The 19,245-nt window shown below is 38.5% G+C and overlaps 1 protein-coding gene across 5 annotated transcripts in view; it reads left to right on the top strand.

Moving 5' to 3' along the window:
- Positions 1 to 17,815, top strand: part of VEZT (vezatin, adherens junctions transmembrane protein) — a 59,631-nt gene extending 41,816 nt beyond the window's left edge. For 3 of the 5 annotated variants that reach the window (XM_071423259.1, XM_071423258.1, XM_071423260.1), the window contains 3 exons: positions 1,051 to 1,151; positions 2,281 to 2,488; positions 6,397 to 17,815. In XM_071423259.1, the coding sequence (XP_071279360.1) occupies positions 1,051 to 1,151; positions 2,281 to 2,488; positions 6,397 to 6,977 (890 nt within the window). In that variant the 3' untranslated portion in view covers positions 6,978 to 17,815. The other 2 variants (XM_071423262.1, XM_071423261.1) reach the window with 1 other exon arrangement.
- The last annotated feature ends 1,430 nt before the right edge of the window (positions 17,816 to 19,245 follow it).

Raw genomic sequence — 19,245 nt, 5'->3', positions numbered from 1 at the left:
AAATGTTATTTCATGTGTCTTAACAGTCATTGCTGTTGCTTTGTACGTACTGGTTTGAGGTTTGGCTTTTTGCTTGCAGTGGGGTAGAGTTGATGGTGAGGCTCCTCACCTCTTTATCAGTGGTGCTCCCCAGTCAGTTGTGATGCATTTGTGCACTTGGCTATTCCAAAGCACAAATATTTGCAGCCATTGTCACCAAACTTCTGGATCTGAAATCCATTTCTACCTGGGTTGTATCAGTGATTTTCCAATATTATTTTTTATTCTAGTGGTGCCCTTCAGTGTTCTTGCAGATTATCCCCAAATCAGCAGATTTAATGAGATGCAACACCTCTCTTTCACCCATTGCCAATATTGGAGAGTATTGGACTTGAGACAAATCCTCATTCAATGTATTCCAGTCTGAAAATGGTAATCATGCTGTGATGATCCAAGAGGCTGTTCTATGCACCTAATAGCAACTTTTCCTGGCCTTTGCATTTTCCTTATAAAGATGTCATGACACCATGTCAAAAATCTTACTGAAAACAAAATGCAGGATGTCTTCAGTTCTTTCTATATGCAAGACCTGTTACTGCATTGCAAAATTAACATCTTCTATTTTCAACAAATTCACACTGGCTGTTATTTGTCTCCTCGCTACCTCGCAAATACCTTCCTGTAAACTTTCTTTAATTATTTCTTCCAATATTTTCCAGTCATTTGAAGCTGTTTTATCTATAATTTTTTTAAACTTCCGAACAAAGTCTCTTCTCTGGTTTTACTGATTTTGCTTGCCATCTGCAGGTTTTCAAAGTCTATAAAATTTTTGAGATTTGTTAGTTGAAGTGTTTCAGCCAAGTTCCATTGCACCCAGCTTCTATAAAAACAGCCAAGTTACTTAAGTGCTGTCTAACAGTTTCAGTGTAACCTAACCAACCTTCTCACCGTTTTTTTCATGTATGCAAATCCTGCTTATGAAAATACCTGGACCCTGCCTGAGTGAGTCAGAAACATCATTCAATACTCAATTTTATTTCTTTTAAATCCCTTTTCTTTTTTCCCCTAAAGGCAAAATTGAAGTTTCCTGTGACAACCTACAGCATACTACAGTACCTTTAACACAGCCTGCCATATACATAGAAAACAAAGATCCAATCCCTGAAGAGCAGGTAAAAAAAACCAAAGGATCATTTAAAATAATAATTGAGGATTATTTGCTGTATCCATTCTTTTTTTCAGTTGCTTGTGCAGTGACCTTGTTGTCTTGCTGAGACAGACAAGTAAGTGGCCAGTACCACTTCAAAATTGGACTTGTCAAAAAAATGTGTACACTCCTTTTGCTGTTCCATGGGGAGGTATTCCCCATCCTGGAAAAAAGAGCACTAGTATTCATTTCTCATATATATCATTAGAAATGAGTGACCAAAGGAGAGCAGCACCACAAGTCAAAGTAATAAAAAGTGAGAATTGCTAAAAGGCAGTATATGAAATAGTCCTACTTTTGCTGGATAAACAGACACAGCTGAAAAAGTGACAACTCAAGCACAAATCATCCTGCCTTCCGTTTGCTTAGTCTCTGCATTTTTGGATATCTTTTTACTGTAACACTGAACAATTTTGTGTTGTTAGAGGACCTCCTGGGTGATGGTTGGGCTGTCTTAAAGAGAGGTGGGCCTCCTCCATCCCAGAACTGAGTGGCAGATCCATTCTGAAAGCACAGTGAACATCCTTGTTCTGCTCTGTCCCTCCCTTGCTTCTCCCCCATATGTATTCTCTCTAGCTGTTTTTCCATATCAAAAAGCTGGAACTAATTACTTTATTGAAAATTTGTTATAATATAAATGCTGCTCTGTTTTTTTATGCTCGTAATCCAGTATATTTAAAATTGGAAGAGAAGTTTGCTATTCTCTATATCCTCTTAATAAGGATTTATGTAAGTTAAATTAGCAAGATGCATGACTACGAAGAACTGGTTACAGTGTAAATTTAAAAAAAAAAATAAACCCACATCAGCATTGCTTATTTCCACCTGTAATTACAGAGAAATGGTCTCCCATTTTCAAGGTATATCACTTGCTCCTATTTGTGTATGAAGGTAAATCTTGTTAATGAGTGGGCTTGCTAGAAAATCATATAGATACCACCAAGAGCAGTGTCAGGTCCACTGGCTCTGCTCAAACAGGGCTCCATCCTGTTACTGTGGTTGGTTTGTGTTGACACCACTTGATCATGAATCAGATCATAGGATTGAGTGCACCTGACAGTGAAGATCAAGAGTTTCTTCCTTTCTTTCTTTAGGAACTGGAAGCATATGTTGATTATTCAGATACAGATAATGAATACAAAAGGGAAGACTTTTACTGCTTCTCCCAAGAAGAAAGAGAGAGGCAAGAGCGAGAGAGACAGGAATCTAAGAGGGTGTTACAAGAATTGAAATCTGTACTGGGATTCAAAGCTTCAGAAATTGAAAGACAGAAGTGGAAACAGCTACTATTCAGTGAACATGGTAAGCATTTCTTTTGAAAATTAATACCTTCCTTAAAAAACATGGGTGTCTGCCGTGGATTTCTGACTATGCTGGAATTCAGACCTTGCTTAGCTGTAGTAGTGTCTTTGACAGAGCTGTGTGGTCTTAGTTGCCATTCCATCTTTTTATATTTTAGCAGTCATTTTACTACATATTGAAATGAACTCATAGAAGTGAGAATTTGGCTTTAAACAAAACACTGAGCTAAAATATTAAACACACAAAAATATTAAGACATAAAGAAAGCTATCAGGATATAAAGCATGTAGATTGAACTGACTTTCTTTCATGGCTTTCCAGTAAATATGAATTTTTATCAGGGTGCATAAATAAATTGCTTTTCAGAATTTAAAGAAACTAGCAGAAAAATTATCCCGGATGTACAAAACTATATAGCTTAAACTGAAGAGCTGGACTTTGAAATATTAGAGAAATAAAATAATAAAACTGCCTTTTGTTTCCATGACAGAGTGAATACAGAATATGTTCACAAAAAAACCCCAAACAAACAAACAGACAAAAAACCCAAAAAACCCAACATGAACAACCTAAGAAGAAGAGTTATTTCAAATTAGCCTTTTCTAATTCTGAGGACTGCTGGGTGTCTCCATTCACTTGCACTTGAAAGCAGGATATGAAAATTTCTCTTGCCTCAACAAGACAGCTTGTCTGTTAAAACTTGATTCCTCTCACTGCTTGAGCTATTTGATTTACTCTCTTTAAAATTGGCAGGAGTTTGTCTTTTCCTTTCTCTTATTTTCATTTCTTCCTCTTAAAGACAGGTTAGGAAAAGCTTTCTAAAAACTACCATGTTCTATGTTATGCAAAACAGCCCTCAAGTCTGGCACCATATCCAAGGATTCTGCCTCTGACAGTGTCTACCAGAAAAATGACCAAGGATTGCAAATTTCCAGTAATTTACTAGGAACACAAAGTAACAGACCATACCTATTTATGAGACTGTCTCTTTTGACATCAAACCATCAAAAATATCTGTTCTTAGCAATTTTCTTCTTTACATCCATTAAGCTACAGCTGTGGTAAAAGAGATTACTTGACTATTGGTACTGATTTCTCTTCTAGTTGCGTTAAAAACCCGAGACATCAAATTGCACCAGTTTGCTCAGGAATAGGATTTCTGTATTTCTGTTGGATAAGACACCACACAACTCTTCACATAAATTTCTTCAAGTGTTCCTTTCCTAACTGTTGGAGGACAAAGTGATCCTACCTCCAGTTTAAGTCTTCACAGACCTAGTGAAACTCTTGCAGAAAGAGTTTTTGTCAGGAGAACTTGCCTAGGACATTTCCTTACCTGAGCAGGTAATACTTGTCCTGAGCAGGTAATACCTACCAGCATATCCTCAGGTCATCTGTGGCCATAGCTGGAAAGAGTCAACTTACTCCTGCACTTTGCAATAACTGTTCACCAGAAAGCCTTTGTGGCTCGTGTTGGTTCCTTTTCCTTTCCTATTTCATTGGTTTAGGATTAGAGATAAAAGGGTGAGGAGGGAAGAAAGTATGATTTTCTCCAGCTACGTAGGACTAATCATTGATTATCTCCATCCTGTACAAACATGGAAAACATGAGGGCAGTTCAAGAAAGTAATTAAATATTGTCTTCTGTTGGCTCAGATTGTGTGTGTCTAATCTGACAGACTGACATGTACACCTGCTGTAACATCTACTGATTTTTAGGGAAATCCTTCAATATTTCTTCAAAAGAAACACAAGTCAGTAAATATGGTATCATGGACCCTGGCATATTATGTATATTATCCATACACAAGTCAGTCCTTAAAAAGACATTTATATGATCTGCACTTTCCACATTTCTGACTTGCCTTATCTTGAAGATTGAAATCCAGAAAGGTTCATATTCTTGTCTCCATTGACCCAAGCCAATGGATGGCCATGATACCACTTTTCCATAGTCCTCTTGAATCTTGCTTTTACAGGATGATCAAATTCCAGAAATCCTGTGTTTTCCTAACTTGTGATTATTGTGGAAAAAGATTCTGAAATATTCAAAGGTTTTAATCTGTTAGTGAAGGCACCCAACTAGCCATTCTGACTTATCCTAACAAGGACATGAGGGTTTTTGGTTCGTTTAAGGAGGGGCTGGTGAGGGTTTCCACATAAGAGGTCAGCTCCAAACAAGCTGATATGTCTTAAGAGCACAACATGAAGTCAATTTGAGATGATAGGTTGGATTCCAGAAGAAAAAAATATCATCTTAGCAGAGTACTAGACTAAAGCAAGTTTTCCAAGGCCCAGTACCATGGTAATACTTCTTACAGTCTGGGTAATAGGTAGTTTATGGGAGTGTAGGTAAGCTTATGTTTCTGATCCTTTGGCCTCTTGTGAGCCACTACATAAAAGTGCTTTTGAAAAGGTCTGCTAAGTTTTTAGTAGCTTCATTTCCATTTGTCAAACACTGTCAAACAACTTTCTTCTGCTGCAAAATCACTTCTAGCCCTTCCCTAACCTGTCCCCTGCAAAACAGTTTATTCTGTTGGTGGTTGTGTTGTATCCAGCTGTTTCCCCTCCTCCCATCTTGTCCATACAACAGTTGTTATATAGCTATTTATCGGATTTGGAAAGCCATGCTCTCAAAACAGATGAATTTCACCCTGCTTATTAATTTGTCAACTCCACAAATTGGCCAGCTACCAATCTCAAGTATCTTTTTTGTTTGAGAAATTTTGCCTTTCCAAGTATTCTTTGGAGGAAGTAGGCAAGAAGTTTGCTCCCAAATGATAAGATTACTGTGCATATTCCTGTCTCTTCAAGCAAATGGGCAGAAATAAGTAGCAACATATTTTTTACAAGACAGGGAAAGAACTACTCCGTAAACAACTGAGACGAGTCTGGTGCAATGCTCCTTTGGTATATCAAGTTCTAAAGCAATACACATTCAATGCCACAGTCTCTCAGTGTGCTAATGACAATAGTTATCAATGTGACAACCATAATGATGTGCCTGCCTTCAGCTAGCTAAAGTAATACTGAAATAGGATGCGGTTGAAAAATCCTAATACCATAAATTTTGCTTCCCATGAAAAGTTTGTGTATTTCCCAGAGTTATTTTCATCTCTGCTTGCAGGGGTAAAGTCAGAATGGAATTAGAAAGGGAAATGCAACTTGGGAATCTGCTGCTGCCGCTCTCATTTATGCTCGTGCTGCTACTATAATGGAGCTGCTGCAGTTTAGGGAATCTGTTACTTGGAAATGGACATTATATCGTTTTGTTAACATGAAAGCCGCCTGTTCTTCAAGGAGCGATTGTACCGAGTTACACTAACCCTTAACTCTGGGAGGAGAGACTTCCTGGCAAGCATCCCGTTGCTGGCAATGGGACTCACTGCTGCTACTAACTTCAAGAGAGGCTAAATTAAACCACACTTTATTTGTGAGGACACCTGACCTGACTGTGTGGTTATGTGTTGTATTTGTATGTTGTGCTGTATGAGATCAGATACTGCCTATAAGGACTTTTTCATGTACCAGCTGTCTTTAGTGGATTAGGTAAACTGTTGTTCACAAGAAGACAGTTAAATCTGTATGCACTACAGTAGTTTTACTTGGGTTTTGCTTTAACACTGAATACATCCTCTGTGTTTGATGCTGGCTTTAAACACCATCAATTTTGTGCTGTCTCTTCACATCACAGATTTTAAGGAATAGTTACAAGTAGCCGTCACATTTCACTTCAGCTCTGTGATTAGAAAATACTTTTAAGTTTTGGTGTGGGTTGTGTTTCTGTTGTTTTGGGATTTTTTAAAGTAATTTTAACCCTTATAATCTTGCATCTTTTCAGGCAAATAAATTATTTGTATATAGCAGCTCACTTTTAGTTATCATTTAATTTCTTCCCCCTTTTTAAGCTGCAGTGAAACCCTTGTCTCCTGTAGAACCATTGAAGCTACTAAATAATGTGGAATCACATATGAATTCAGATACAGAAAAGCAGGACTGCAGCCAAAGCTGTGATAAATCTGAAGAAAAAGACTCTAATCCAGAAGTGAATGCTGCTGATAAAAGCAGGACAGAATATTTGTATGCAGATCCTGAGGTGGAGAAAAACAAAGACAGTATTACAGATAAAGATGTTTCTACAGGGGCTGAAGGAAGAATGTATTATCAGTGTGAAGGGGATGCTGAAGAGCTCAAGCCAAGTAGTGTGGATGGAGTAGAGGCTTCACAGCCTCCCTCTAAGGATGAATTACATTCAAAAATCAAGCATAGGCTGGCCCAGCTCCACATATCAACAGATTTTAACTTCACATCTGGTCTGGCTGCACAAGTTGCTGCCAGGTCTTTCACTTTTACTACAATGCAGGAAGAGACTTTTGGAGATGATGGGGAAGAGGAGGAGGAGGAAGAAGAAAAGACACAGGAGAATGAAGACCTTGTGGACAACTGTGAAAATGAAGAGAGAGGCTCTGAAAGTGAAGGAAAAGTATAAGTCTGAGCAGAACTTTATTAAACTAACAGCAGGCAGTTTGATGGAAAAAAACTGAGGTGGGGGGTTGAAGCTGAAAATACTGGATGGAAAAAAAAGGAGACCTCAATATAATACATCATGTTCCCTTAAGACTGATACACTAAATAGGACTTCTAAGTATATTGAAAATTTGCAGGTAAGAGAAGTTTGGGATGCACCCAAGAAATAGATGGCTGTCCCTTTTTAAGATCCTAGTGATGAGGGTTGGAATCTACCTTTGTGTTTTCTGTATTATTTATTTATCTAATGATATGTTGTAGTTTTTCATTTCTAAAAAGAAGGAAAAGCAATGTTTTGATTTACAACAGACTCCATTTTTTTCCTCTCTGATTCTTTTGTCATGGTATCAATGTTTGTTCCAACAAAAACAGCCAGGACATTTCTTTTGGAAGAACCTGAACTGTTCCCTGTGATTGTCCCCCACCACTTTTGTTTCACTGCTTGTGTCTGCAGTGTGTTGGCTAAGCCATGATAGGCATTTGTGATTCTTCAACTAGTGATGTGGCACCCAGCTAAAATGTAGAATTTTAAATAAAAACTTGAAAGAGCTAGTATTTCATGTGTCCTGGGGTATGGGGCTGAAATAGTATAAAGTTAGTCCTGCTTCATATTAAGGTTTATTTAGAATTTTATGAAGGGTTAATAAATGATGTCTGTAAGTTGTAATTCATGTTAGAGAAATGTGTTGTAAGTAAATTTTAGGGAAGGTTATAAGCACATCAGTAGAAGGTATTACAGATAGCTAGAAGCTATCTATTGGATTGACAGAGATGAGAAGTAAACACCTATTTATTAAGCCAGCTATTAATTGTTTGTTAACCTTTTGTAAACTGAACCTTAATGTAATTGTTTGATTTGATATAATGATCGATTGTACATTTTTGCTTATGTCCTGAAGTAATTTTCTTAAAGGAAATTATCTGTGAGCTTAACAACATGCAGTGTTTTGTTTGAACACCATACTTGCTTTTCACTAATGTTCTTTCACTTTTCCTTAGATCACAACTTTAATCTGTGGGATTAAGAATCCATGAGAGAACTACAGCTGTGTATTTTGTTTATTGTAACTTAGTTAACTGATGATGAAGTCTGGATGTTTGGTATGAGGTTATGCAGGTTGCTTTTTTCTCTGTGGTGGTGTTACAAGGAGCAGGAAACTCATGCTAACCTCACAGAGGAGCTGGTTAATGGTTTCATTGCCCTCTCTTCCTTTTGCTGTCTGACACATAACAAAGCAAAGCTCCCATGTCTCTAATGGTGAGAGCACCACTTCTTTGTGTGGAATACTCTACTTGGACCCACCTACACTTCCAGGACAAAACACTGCATCAGTTACTTAGAGTATTTATTGTGATTTGCAGATTCTATAGAGTAAAGGGCTTTTTAGATGCTGGTGGTGCAGAGCAATCTTTCCTAGGATGGAAAGCAGGGAAGGTAACACTAGTCAGCAGGTTAGGGTGGAACTCTTGATGGTATGTCAGAAGATGAGTGTTTTCTTTCAACTCCCTGGCCTCTATTAGTGATTTTGCATGAACACTGTGAAATATGTGGACTTTTTCACAGATGGTAAAGAGGGAACTACCAATTCATAGAGAAGGGAGTATGACTTACAGTGTTCTTTCACTGTATAGTGCCTGTCTTCTCCCTCACACACAGGTTCTGGGAAGAGAACGTGTTGCCGTTTTTCATTGACCAGTAACACTGTGTTCTGTGTCCTTTATTTTGTGTAAGTGACTGGAAGCTGAGTGGTTGATGTCTTAAGGAGGTTGTAGGAAAAAAAAAATCAGATGCTTTTCATAGTTATTCAGAAGATAAGCCTCCTCTTAGTGGTAGAGTGTATTCTTCTATAACTAAAGATTAGGCTAAGATGATGAAACACTTTTATTTTCTCTGTGGTAAGCAATTTTTTTTTTGACAAGTCTAGAACAGCTGCTTTGGATAGATTGTGTTTGAAGCATTGTCCATGCTTCTGAAGAAGTCTTCCTCATTCTTAACTTGAGATCCTCACAAAGTGCCCAGATATTTTTTGTTCCTAGCTAATTGTTGTGACAGCCTAAATGTATCTTCCATCAATATTTTTCCATCAACTCATCCACCATCATCTCATGATCTGATGTTGTGTATCCCAGAAAGGGTACTCCTGACCTTTTTCTATGGGATCCAAATCATAGTTTATGGTGTGTAACACTATGATACCAACCTGGAAATATAATCAGATTTAGGATATTAATTATCACTGTGTTCACAGTTTCAGATGAAGTCAGAAGTAGCCTGAGTTGCATTGGTACTGGAATTGGTGACCGATCTCACATTTATAAAAGCTGCTATCTCTTTATTCCTTTGCTGCAGTCCTTAGTAAAAATCCTGGAGAATCTACTTTGGTGGCTCACTTGGGGCCCAGTTTTATTATATGCTGCTCTTGGTAATGAAACTGGCCTAAAAAGCCCTGTCCATCATGAGTTGTTCATTTTCCTCCAGCAGATGTGTCAACATGGGGTTTTGTGGCCATGTTATAAACCAGTTCATGAGTCCACCAGGTAAAAAATTCACCCTTTTCAGGCTTTTTTGCTTGTCACTATTCTCATTGCAGCAGTGCAGTAACAGCAGTTACCTCAAAACAGCTGTGTCAGCACGTACTGTGTTACTGGCCTGAGGCTCAGGATAGCCCACATTTACTTTATTGGCAAAGATGGTGTAGTGTGAAATTACAGCCTTGACATTAGACACAGCTGTGATCAAACGATGACTTTTTGGAGGAAGTCCTGATCCTACTTTGAACAAATAGATTTTCTACAAGCAATTTAACTGATTTCCATGGTCTAACTTAATGCAGTCATAGAAGTGGCCCATATGAACACCTGGACTCACTTGTTTTCTCTGCCTCTCATCACCTCTGTATAAAACAGCCATCAGGTCATTTATTTTGATCTATTTAATATTCTCCTTGAAGAAAAATATTGCTAACAGTGTACAGCACACAAAGCCTGACTTCTCTCGATTTGATAACCAGGTTCCATCTGTGTATGTCATGCACTCTGTTACGATCCACATTTCCTCATAATTATGTCATTTGAAATGACTGTATATACATGTTGGAGGTTCCTTCATGAACCTGAAAGATTTCTTGGCATAATTTATTGCTGCCTTTAAAATAATGTTTATGAACACACTGAAGTGTGCATTAGCTCTAATGAGTTGTCTTAATATATTGAGCATGTCAAGGTCTGAGTGCAGTTCTGTGTTCTTTGGCTCGTTACCCAAGATAGGGATTTTTGTGAAAACAGAACATTTGCTTCTTAGAGCTTTGCAACTTTTTGAAACATTTAGCAGGAAGTCCACAGTAAATTATGGGTTATGACAAAGAATATCAGCAGCCAAAATCCTTTGTGAAGAGCAGAGCTAACAATAAATGCATTTTCCCTATCCCATTTCTAATTAGTAGTCCTGTGAAGTAAAGAAACAAGTTATATAGGGTTAAATAATTTCTTCTCCTTCTACCTGGAAAGCACTCCAAAGACAATATTTGCTTCTTGGATTGGATTACAATTTAACACTACATCTTTTTATATCACTTCACTTTACAGCTAAAAATCTAGGTAAAGGCTTAAATCTAGGCAAAGATCTGTGATAAGAAGGTAACTTGTCCCTTTTTTTAAGTGTATGTGTTCATGACAGAAATTAAATTGTTGTGTCATGGAAGCAAATGTAGAGAGTTACAGATCATCTTTCAAATGCAGAGCATCTTTCAAATGCAATTAAATGTAGCTCTGTCAACTACAGGCAAGATTTGCAAATTTGAAGGCTTCTGCCATCAGTCAGAGAAATGGGACAGTTTTACTCCCAGCAGAGGATTGCTGGACATCACTGAATCATGTACTTAGATTTCTAAATGCAAGATGGTATCTGATAGAGTAGCAAGTTTTACTGAGATTTCAGACTTTGTCCCAAGCACACCTGTCTCCATGTGACTGTTTGTTACAATATTGGAAATTTTATGGTTTTTTCAGAAGTGCTAAATTTGCAACTTTCTCATTAATTTATATGGTGGACTGCATGGAGTTGTTTGCCCACACTAAATTCTGTAATCTTGTAGGTTATCCCTTTCTTCTTTTTTTCCTTTTTTTTTTTTTAACAAACAAGAGGACAAGTACACTAAACTGTCCTTGACCTGTAAACTATTTTGTGAAGGGTGGCTGTAGTTCTGCAAGTGGCTTGTTCCCAGAGCTAACTGCTTTTTAGAATTAACAGATTTCATACTATGTCATCTGAGCAGAGTGAGAGAATGGCACTTGGTCAGTGTAAAGGGCCAGGCTGCTCTGGGATCTTGTATGTGACAGGGACTAAACAGATGCTGAGGGAAACTATTGTGTAGGGATATTCTCCAGACTATTCCTCAGCTATTTGTGGCTCAGGGACTTCTTGACCCAGTGGTGGTGGATGTCACCTTAACAGGTTCTGATGGAATCCTTCTCCATAGATGTGCTCAGGCTCATGTTTGGTCAATTATTCCTAGATCCAGTGCCAGTACATCATCATTACTGTCTTGTACACATGAGAAGATTTGTCAATAAACTTCTTTGATGTTCTACTTTCCTCAGTCATTCTGCAGAGGTCCTGTTATCTGACTTTGCTTTCCTTACAAATCTCTCCAGTTTTGGATGTATAATGACCAAAGTGTGGTGCAGTACTCCATACTAACCTCAGCAGTGAAGAGTACAGAGTAATAATTACCTCCCATGAAACACCAAACCTTTTAAATATATTTGAGTCCATATAGAAAGAAAAATCCTTTTAGATCTTTTAGCCCTAGTTATTAGGATGGCAAATGAAAATATTTGGTCTGATGGAGGAGAAATATTTATTCACTGTCAGCAGGATTTGGCTGGACAATGTTTTTCTTTGCTAACAAAACAAAAAGTTGTTAAAACAAAATTATCTCCCAACAGCTGCCACCTGGTCTAACACAAACTAAAGATGCCAAACAACACTTGTTTAAATTTCAATTTGACTTTGCAGAGCTTTTTTGGTCTCTGATGCAAAATATATTATCACACAAGAAACATGGCAGTGGATATATGGATATCAGAGATCAAACCAAAGGCCTCTCAACCAAAGGCTAATATTTAAAATGCTTGGTGGTGTGCTTTATTCATTTTCTCATTATATTTAATTCCCTCCTGTATATGTGTTTATTTTGCCACCTGGAATTTTAAATGCTAAAAAATACATCCAAATTATTCAACTTGGAAATTTGCAGAAATCAGATAAGAGGTAATGGTAGTGTGTGGTAAGACACAGTCATAGCAAGGGGTAAAATCTACCTCCCATGAACTTCCTTTGTAGATGGATAAAGCAATGTGGCTTGAGCTACAGCTGGATATGAAACTGTTCTTGATGTGCTGCCTTCCCTTTCACACTGCTGTGGCTCAGGTTATTGGCAGCTTATCAGAACAGAACTTGGCTCAACAGGGTGAGTGCACTGTTAGCCCATGTTACACTGTCTGTATTGAACACAGGATTCTGAAAAAGCAACTGCAATTTAGTAGACAAGGAAAAAGTTTCTCTGTTACAAAGTGGCTTATTGTAAAAGGGTTGAATGGGACCAAAACTTGACTACTTTCATGTGATCAGCATATTTTGACCCTTGTACCTTCTCAGCTTTAAATCTTAAAGGCCTCCTGGACAGTTTGCTTTAGAGGATGCAGTTCTATGACAGCTTAAATCACTTCATGGTCATGAAATCCAGTCCCTCTTCTAGGCTGGCTTTTGTGAGCACTCAGTGATCTAGGATATGGATAGGACTGGAAGTGCATCAGTGCTTTAACTTGCAGCTGGCTTCCTCAGTCCTAATGAGGATGATGCCACTCATTTTTTCCTCACTCATTTTGATTCCTTTTGTTCTTGAGGCCTAGACTGCCCAAGACCATTTGTGTCTTATTCCCCAAAGTTTCTAGGGACTGTTTATGATACTGCCAGTAAAACTGAAATTATTGTGCATGTTTTTTTCTACTTACTCGTTTCATCCTTCTGGACCCTCTGACATCCATGGTCCTCTCCCTTTACCACCACTCTTAAGAGGTTCAGATTTTAAAATAACACACAAATTCTTTTTACATGTATTTGTAACAGAAATAACTAGACCTAGAGTTGTGTACTGACTTTCTCGCTTGAGAACTGAAACAGAAGGCAGGCACCATAAAAGGGGAATGTACAGTCAAAACAGAAATAATAATGTATAGCAGCTCAAATTTATACCACACTCTTGGTGTATATTGACTCTTACAAGTAATTCTGGCTTACTGAAAAACATTTTAAAGTTGCATTTTAAAAATAACTGCAATTCTATTACAAGGTCCCAAAATAAGTGTCATTAGTTGGCTTGATTTATGCTCAAATCTTAATATTTAAAGATTGCTTCCTGACCTTCTCCAGCTGTGTGGATGAGAACTGAAAATAATCTCGGATTTCCAAAAGAGAGAGCAACCAATCCTTTCCGTTACTTTGTGCTATTAAAGAAAGGTCCATTCCTAAACAAACAAAAAGAGAAATGTCAGTATCTTCAATAGCCATTACTGACAGAGAATCAAGCATTTGATCTCAATAGAAGCACCATAAATGCAGGCTATTTATAATGTTTGATATCTGTGTTTCAATAATAATAATAATAGGCTTTAGCTGTATTATGGGATAAAAGCCAGAAATGTACAAACTGTCCAGTAGATCTTTCATCCAAAGGCACAGCTGGTGAAATTTAAACAAATTCATGTTGGCTGTTCCTGCACTGCTCAGTATGACATTGCAATCCAAGCTTTTCATGTCCCAGTGTGGATGTTCACGGGTGGTCTGCAGGCACCTGTGTGCTTGAGGTCTGCAAAGCTTGCAGTGATCACAGAACAGTGCTGAGTGAAACCTAAATAGGAACAGGATGCTTCACAAATATTTTGGATTTATTGTCTGTCTTCCTCTGTTGTAGCATCCATGCTGTATGCAATCCCACTTGTGAACTTTTTCCTTCCCACCTTTCCTTTTCATAGGCCACCCAAACCAGTTGGGGAGGGTTTTATAGTTTGTTTCTCACCTGTGGGACTATCTGTAATGCACTAGGATAAGTTATCCCCTGCAGAAACTTAAACAGTAGTAACCAAACTGCAAAAGATGGACCCTAGGCTGAAGAAGCTCTTCTGGTCTGACCACTTCTGCAAAGGGTTCTCCTGAGATGGGTGACCACAGGAGTGCTGAGCTAAGTGCGATGACTCTGCAGGTGTCTTTCAAAGCTCCAAAGCTCTAAGTCTGACCTTTTCTCTGATTGTCTCTCTCTTCCCTCTTAGCTGCCTTCAGCTCTTCTCCAGCATTCTCTTGCCAACTGCTGAGGAATTTGGCCACTTTCTTCCATTAGTTCTGAGGCCTTTGTCTAAACTTTATGAAATGATAGGCTAGAGGGAATCCACGCCAAGGTGCTGCTGTGCATCCTCAGTCATAAACTCATAAACAAAAGGGTTGGTAGGGCTGGTGCAATGTCTGTCCTGACATTCCTTCCAGGAAGCTCTGACCTACATTTCAACCTGGCCTCCTGTTTCTTTCTGGACTTCAGAACTTCACTCCCAGGAATTTCCTTCCCTCCCTAATGATTCTAAGATGCTAATGCCTCCTCAGCAAGACTGACCCTTGAACACATGTTCTTCATTACACGAGCCTTACTTGTTCTTTCCCACAGGAGGTTGGCACAGGCATGGTTGAGTCTGCCTTCCCCTGAACAAGTTTGCTGCTTTCAGCAGTAGGGGCTGAACATGTACTCTCCAGCTGCTATGTTAATGTGCTTTGGCTCCACAGCTGCCTGATCTTGATCTCAGAAAGCGCTGGGATCCAGCAGTTGTGCTTAAACCTTTCCCACTGGTAAAGAGCAGGTGTTTTCAGAATACAAGTATTACTAAATCTCCCTGAATAGAACCATTTTGAATTTTTATTGAGGAGCATAAACAAATTATTTCTTAATTTAAGAGGTTTGAATAAGCTTTATAAATATATATATATGTGTGTGTATATACATACATACAGATATATATGTGTATACACACACACACACCCCTTCATGATGTAAATGTGTATTGCCAGATGTCCCACTGCAAGGCTTGTCTAGCAAATAGGCTGTATTTTTTTCATATCAAACTATCCCGTTACTTACTTGAAAGGTAAACAAAAACTTAATTCTTGCTATCCAAAGGCAAAAGAATTGTATTTTACCAAGCAAACTCTGGAAGTATTTCAAATCTAATTTTACATCTTTTATTAGAAAAGCTGCTTCACTTTGTTTTCACTTGTCAAGTCTTTGCACCTGAGCTGCTGTGAGTGCCTGTATGGCCATTTGCCCTGTCTTAAACATGTAAAACAAATACATGTTCCTCAACATCTCCTGCCTGCTAGTCCTAGCATTTCCCAAAATGGGGTCTAAAGGCAGCACAGATTGCCAAGGAACACAGGGAAGGGAAAGAAAAGAATCTTGATAAGCTGCTTCTTAATTGGCTAATAAATGAGAGCTAAAATGTAAGAGGAAATGTTCAAAAGAACAAACTGCAGCAAGAGACTTCTGGCAGGGCTACAGAGGGAAATCACATGATACATTCTGAAGTTTGCAGACACTGGGAAGGATCCACAGTTTCTTGTCCATGTAGAGACAGGAAACGCTCACCAGACTGGTAGTCTTCAGCAGCTTTTTTTTTAAAAAAAAAACCCTCTATTTTATCTTTGTTTCATTTCCATAGAAAAACTTGCTGCTTTCTGTGCTGTGTGCTCAAGCTGTGTGTAATCAAGCTCTGCATCTCTTCCTTTAAGTTCTGTGTGAAGTCCGTCTCCTTCCTTCCACTGCACTGAAAACCTGTGTGCTTTGGCTCTGTGGAGCCTCCCCTGCACCCGCCCTGCCCGTGGCTGATGCTGCTTTAAACAGGGTCATTCGATCAGCCTCAAGGAGGTTTAGATCAGCAGGTCCTTAAAGCAGGTATGAAGCCTAGGGGCTGGCTCTGCTAGGGCTCCAAGAACTCAAGTTCTGGGTTGGATGTAGGCAGTAGCAGGAAGACATTCCTGGATGCTGACCTTTTGTTGTGATAGGGTTTCCTGCCTATGATATTTCCTCAAATTATTTTGTTTCTCTTTTTTGTACTTTCATTTACCTCTATTCTTTTTCCCATGGATATGAATCTGGACCTAAAGTCTTCTTTACATATTTAATCATGTATATCACCAGGATTATTTTTAAGCCATTTTTAAATTTGTGCCTAGGTTTCCCCAGTTTCAGAAGTAGTTTTCTTAACTGTAATGCTAACCACTTTTGAAGTCCTTTTGGTTGCTATTATTTCTTCAGCATCTGTAATAAAATTCTGCCTCACTAATGCCTGAATCGGTTTTTCTCTTTATCCTCTATCCCTGACAGTTGCCTAGGTGGAGTGGATGTGGCTTATCCATCCTCCAATTAGTAATGATTGAATGGAATAGAGAATGCTTATACAGGGATGCAAAAATGCTGTATGAGCACTTTGCTTGATTTTTTATACAGAATTTTATTTATAATTCCACTTTCATCCCGAAGATGGAATTAATTTTAAGCAATCCTGGCAATAGTTTCTGCAGTATTTTTTGCTGACTCCTTGGTACAAGCACTTTAGTAATGAGCACTTGTTACTCTCTCCTGAATTAGTGATGACTGAAGAAAGAATGTTTTTCTGTGTGTCATATGCTTCCCATTGTAGCTTCCCCTCATCCTTCAGAGACCTCTGTGCTGTGGCAATTGTTGGCAAAACTCCTTTTAGCATCACCTAAATGGCTGTGTAGGTGGGGCTCTAGGAAGAAAATAAAGTGTCAGTTGAGGACACTGGTAGCAAGTAGATCTTTAATCCAGGAATGGGGCTTAGGTGCTTTGCAGGAGATGTATTCACTTGTGTGTGACTCCTAAGAGACAGACTTCCTTTGTAGGCTTCCGAAGTGTCAAAAGAGCAGCAATAGGACAGAGTCACTCCTTTTATCTGGAGCTTTTCCGTTCCCTGGTAATGCTTAGACTTTTGTATCAGAACTTATCAAAGGCTGTGTTCTGCTGCTGTTAGGAGTTGGGGCTGATGTGCACCTCTTCCTGTAAACATTCCCTGATTTGGTTTTAGGGTTAACAGCTACTGACCACTCTTCTCACTTAGGTATGACCCACTCTCACCTAATTCACATCCCCAGGAAGGCAAGCTTTAGAGGTTACTGGGAAGAAGGGAAATAATTTGATCATGAAAGGCAAGAGGTGAGGCAGGAGTATTTTTTCTTTTGAATCTTGCTGCCAAATTGGTGCATAATTCACTGTGCAAAAGGTCTTGCTTAATGTTTGCTGTTTTCAGGTTTGTGTGTTTGTTTTCATATGGAATACTGAATAGATCCAATTGCTGCTGTTAGAAGGAGATGTCTGTCTACCAAAAAGGAATCCATAATGTTTTCCTTTACTTGGAGACTTCTTGAATGCTAAATTGCCTGTGTGTATACTTCATAATGTACCATATGCAAATATTCTTCAGGAATTGATACTACCACTTCAGTCAATATTTTCTATGTTAGAACTGTATGTTTCCTATACTGCCAAGAATGTATATATATCTATGAAGACTTAAGATTGTATCTTTTTGAGCAAGCCTCTTTCTTCAACCATCTGAAACTTTCTTCCTGTTTCTCAAGTTTTCTGCTAATTTATTAGACTCTTGTGTTATATTGTGTAATTTTTGTATCAGTTGTATTGCTGTATTTCTTCTTTCTCTCATTAAAACCTGTTCTTCTCATCCTTCTACTGTGCTGCTTCATATTGGAAGTACTCACACCATAACAATTAACCAGCTCTAGTGTAGTGGGTCAGCCTGAGGTGGATCCAGACCAGTCCTAAAAAGCCAATCATTCAGACATTATCTTGTTCCACTGATCCCAACACATAATCACCTTTATTGTATTAAGCTTAATTTTGCAGCACAGTCTGTATTTTTATAATATAGTAAAGAAGAAACCTGGAATGGGACTCTCAAGGTATAAACAAATGGACAAGTACAAAATTGTACTGAATTATGAAACCCATAACTCTTATGGATGGTTGTTTCTGCCGACATTCATTAAGTTATTGGTGGGCTTCCTGAGGGAAGCAAATTTTGAGGAGAGATTTGGAAGAGGATTCCAAGGACTATTTTTTCCTAGAAATATGGTCATCAATTTAAGTTAGTTATCTGTGCCGTCTCCATGCTTAATTCATCATACAGGTAAATGAAGTAGAAAAAAGTGAATGCAGATTAGGACCTGCTTGCTTACTTCCATTAAAGAAACAGCTGATTTACAAACAAGAAAATGCTGTCTCACAAGAAATCACTCCATGAACAGATAGAGAAATGATAGTGCTCTCTTATCCTCCCAGTGAAAAGCAAGATTTTAAGTGTTTCACTGATGCTAATTCCTTTTTAGCAGTGCAGTATGTTCCCTAACCTGGAGCTCTCAATAGGCTCTCTTCCCCACAGAATCGTATGCAGGAGGAAAGAGTTCAAAGGTACTGTACAGTGGGCCCAAGGTATTGGAAGAAAGGAAGTGAACAGAACATGCATGTGCACCTGTGTGTTGAGTATCTGGAAATTTTTGGGGCTTGGAAATCAGCTGGCAAGAAGGGAAAATATCAGAAGCTTCTACTCTTGGAAACTTAAGGATGAAGTTAATCTCATCTTTAGCACCAACTTTTTAATTATGGCAGAGTATATGGAAATAGCTATGTCACCTAGCCTTGGTTTTCACACAGACGCTTCATCGCCCTCTCCTTCGTTAAAACTATTTCTGTGCCACAGTTGCACCTGTGCATGAAAGAACCCCATGGAGTGTCCCAGTCCATTTAAGGATTTCTTGTCATGGTGTTGTGGTAGCAAGAAGCAGAAACACACATGTAGAATAACCATGTTGGTTCTGACCACACTTGACTTGGGTTATATGTAGGTTTAGATTAGGCAAATGCCTGTCTGTGCAACTGCATACATTTGCTATTTGCTTCTAAAGTTGCATTTAGGGATGATACCACAGTGGAAAATACTAAGGAAAATTCTAGTGTAGAGAAGAACTAGCACAGGGAATTCATAGGCCACTGTAGCCTTTTCAATCACTCACAGAAGTGTTTGCAAAAACACCCAGCCTAAAGCTGATCTGTCCAGACTTCAATCAAGAATTGACTCGGAGAGAAAGCATGATA

The sequence above is a fragment of the Agelaius tricolor genome, unplaced genomic scaffold (genome assembly GCF_023055355.1).
Source record: "Agelaius tricolor isolate 1412-34295 unplaced genomic scaffold, bAgeTri1.0.p SCAF_3, whole genome shotgun sequence".
NCBI lineage: Eukaryota > Metazoa > Chordata > Aves > Passeriformes > Icteridae > Agelaius > Agelaius tricolor.
This window is presented reverse-complemented; position numbering and strand designations above follow the sequence as displayed.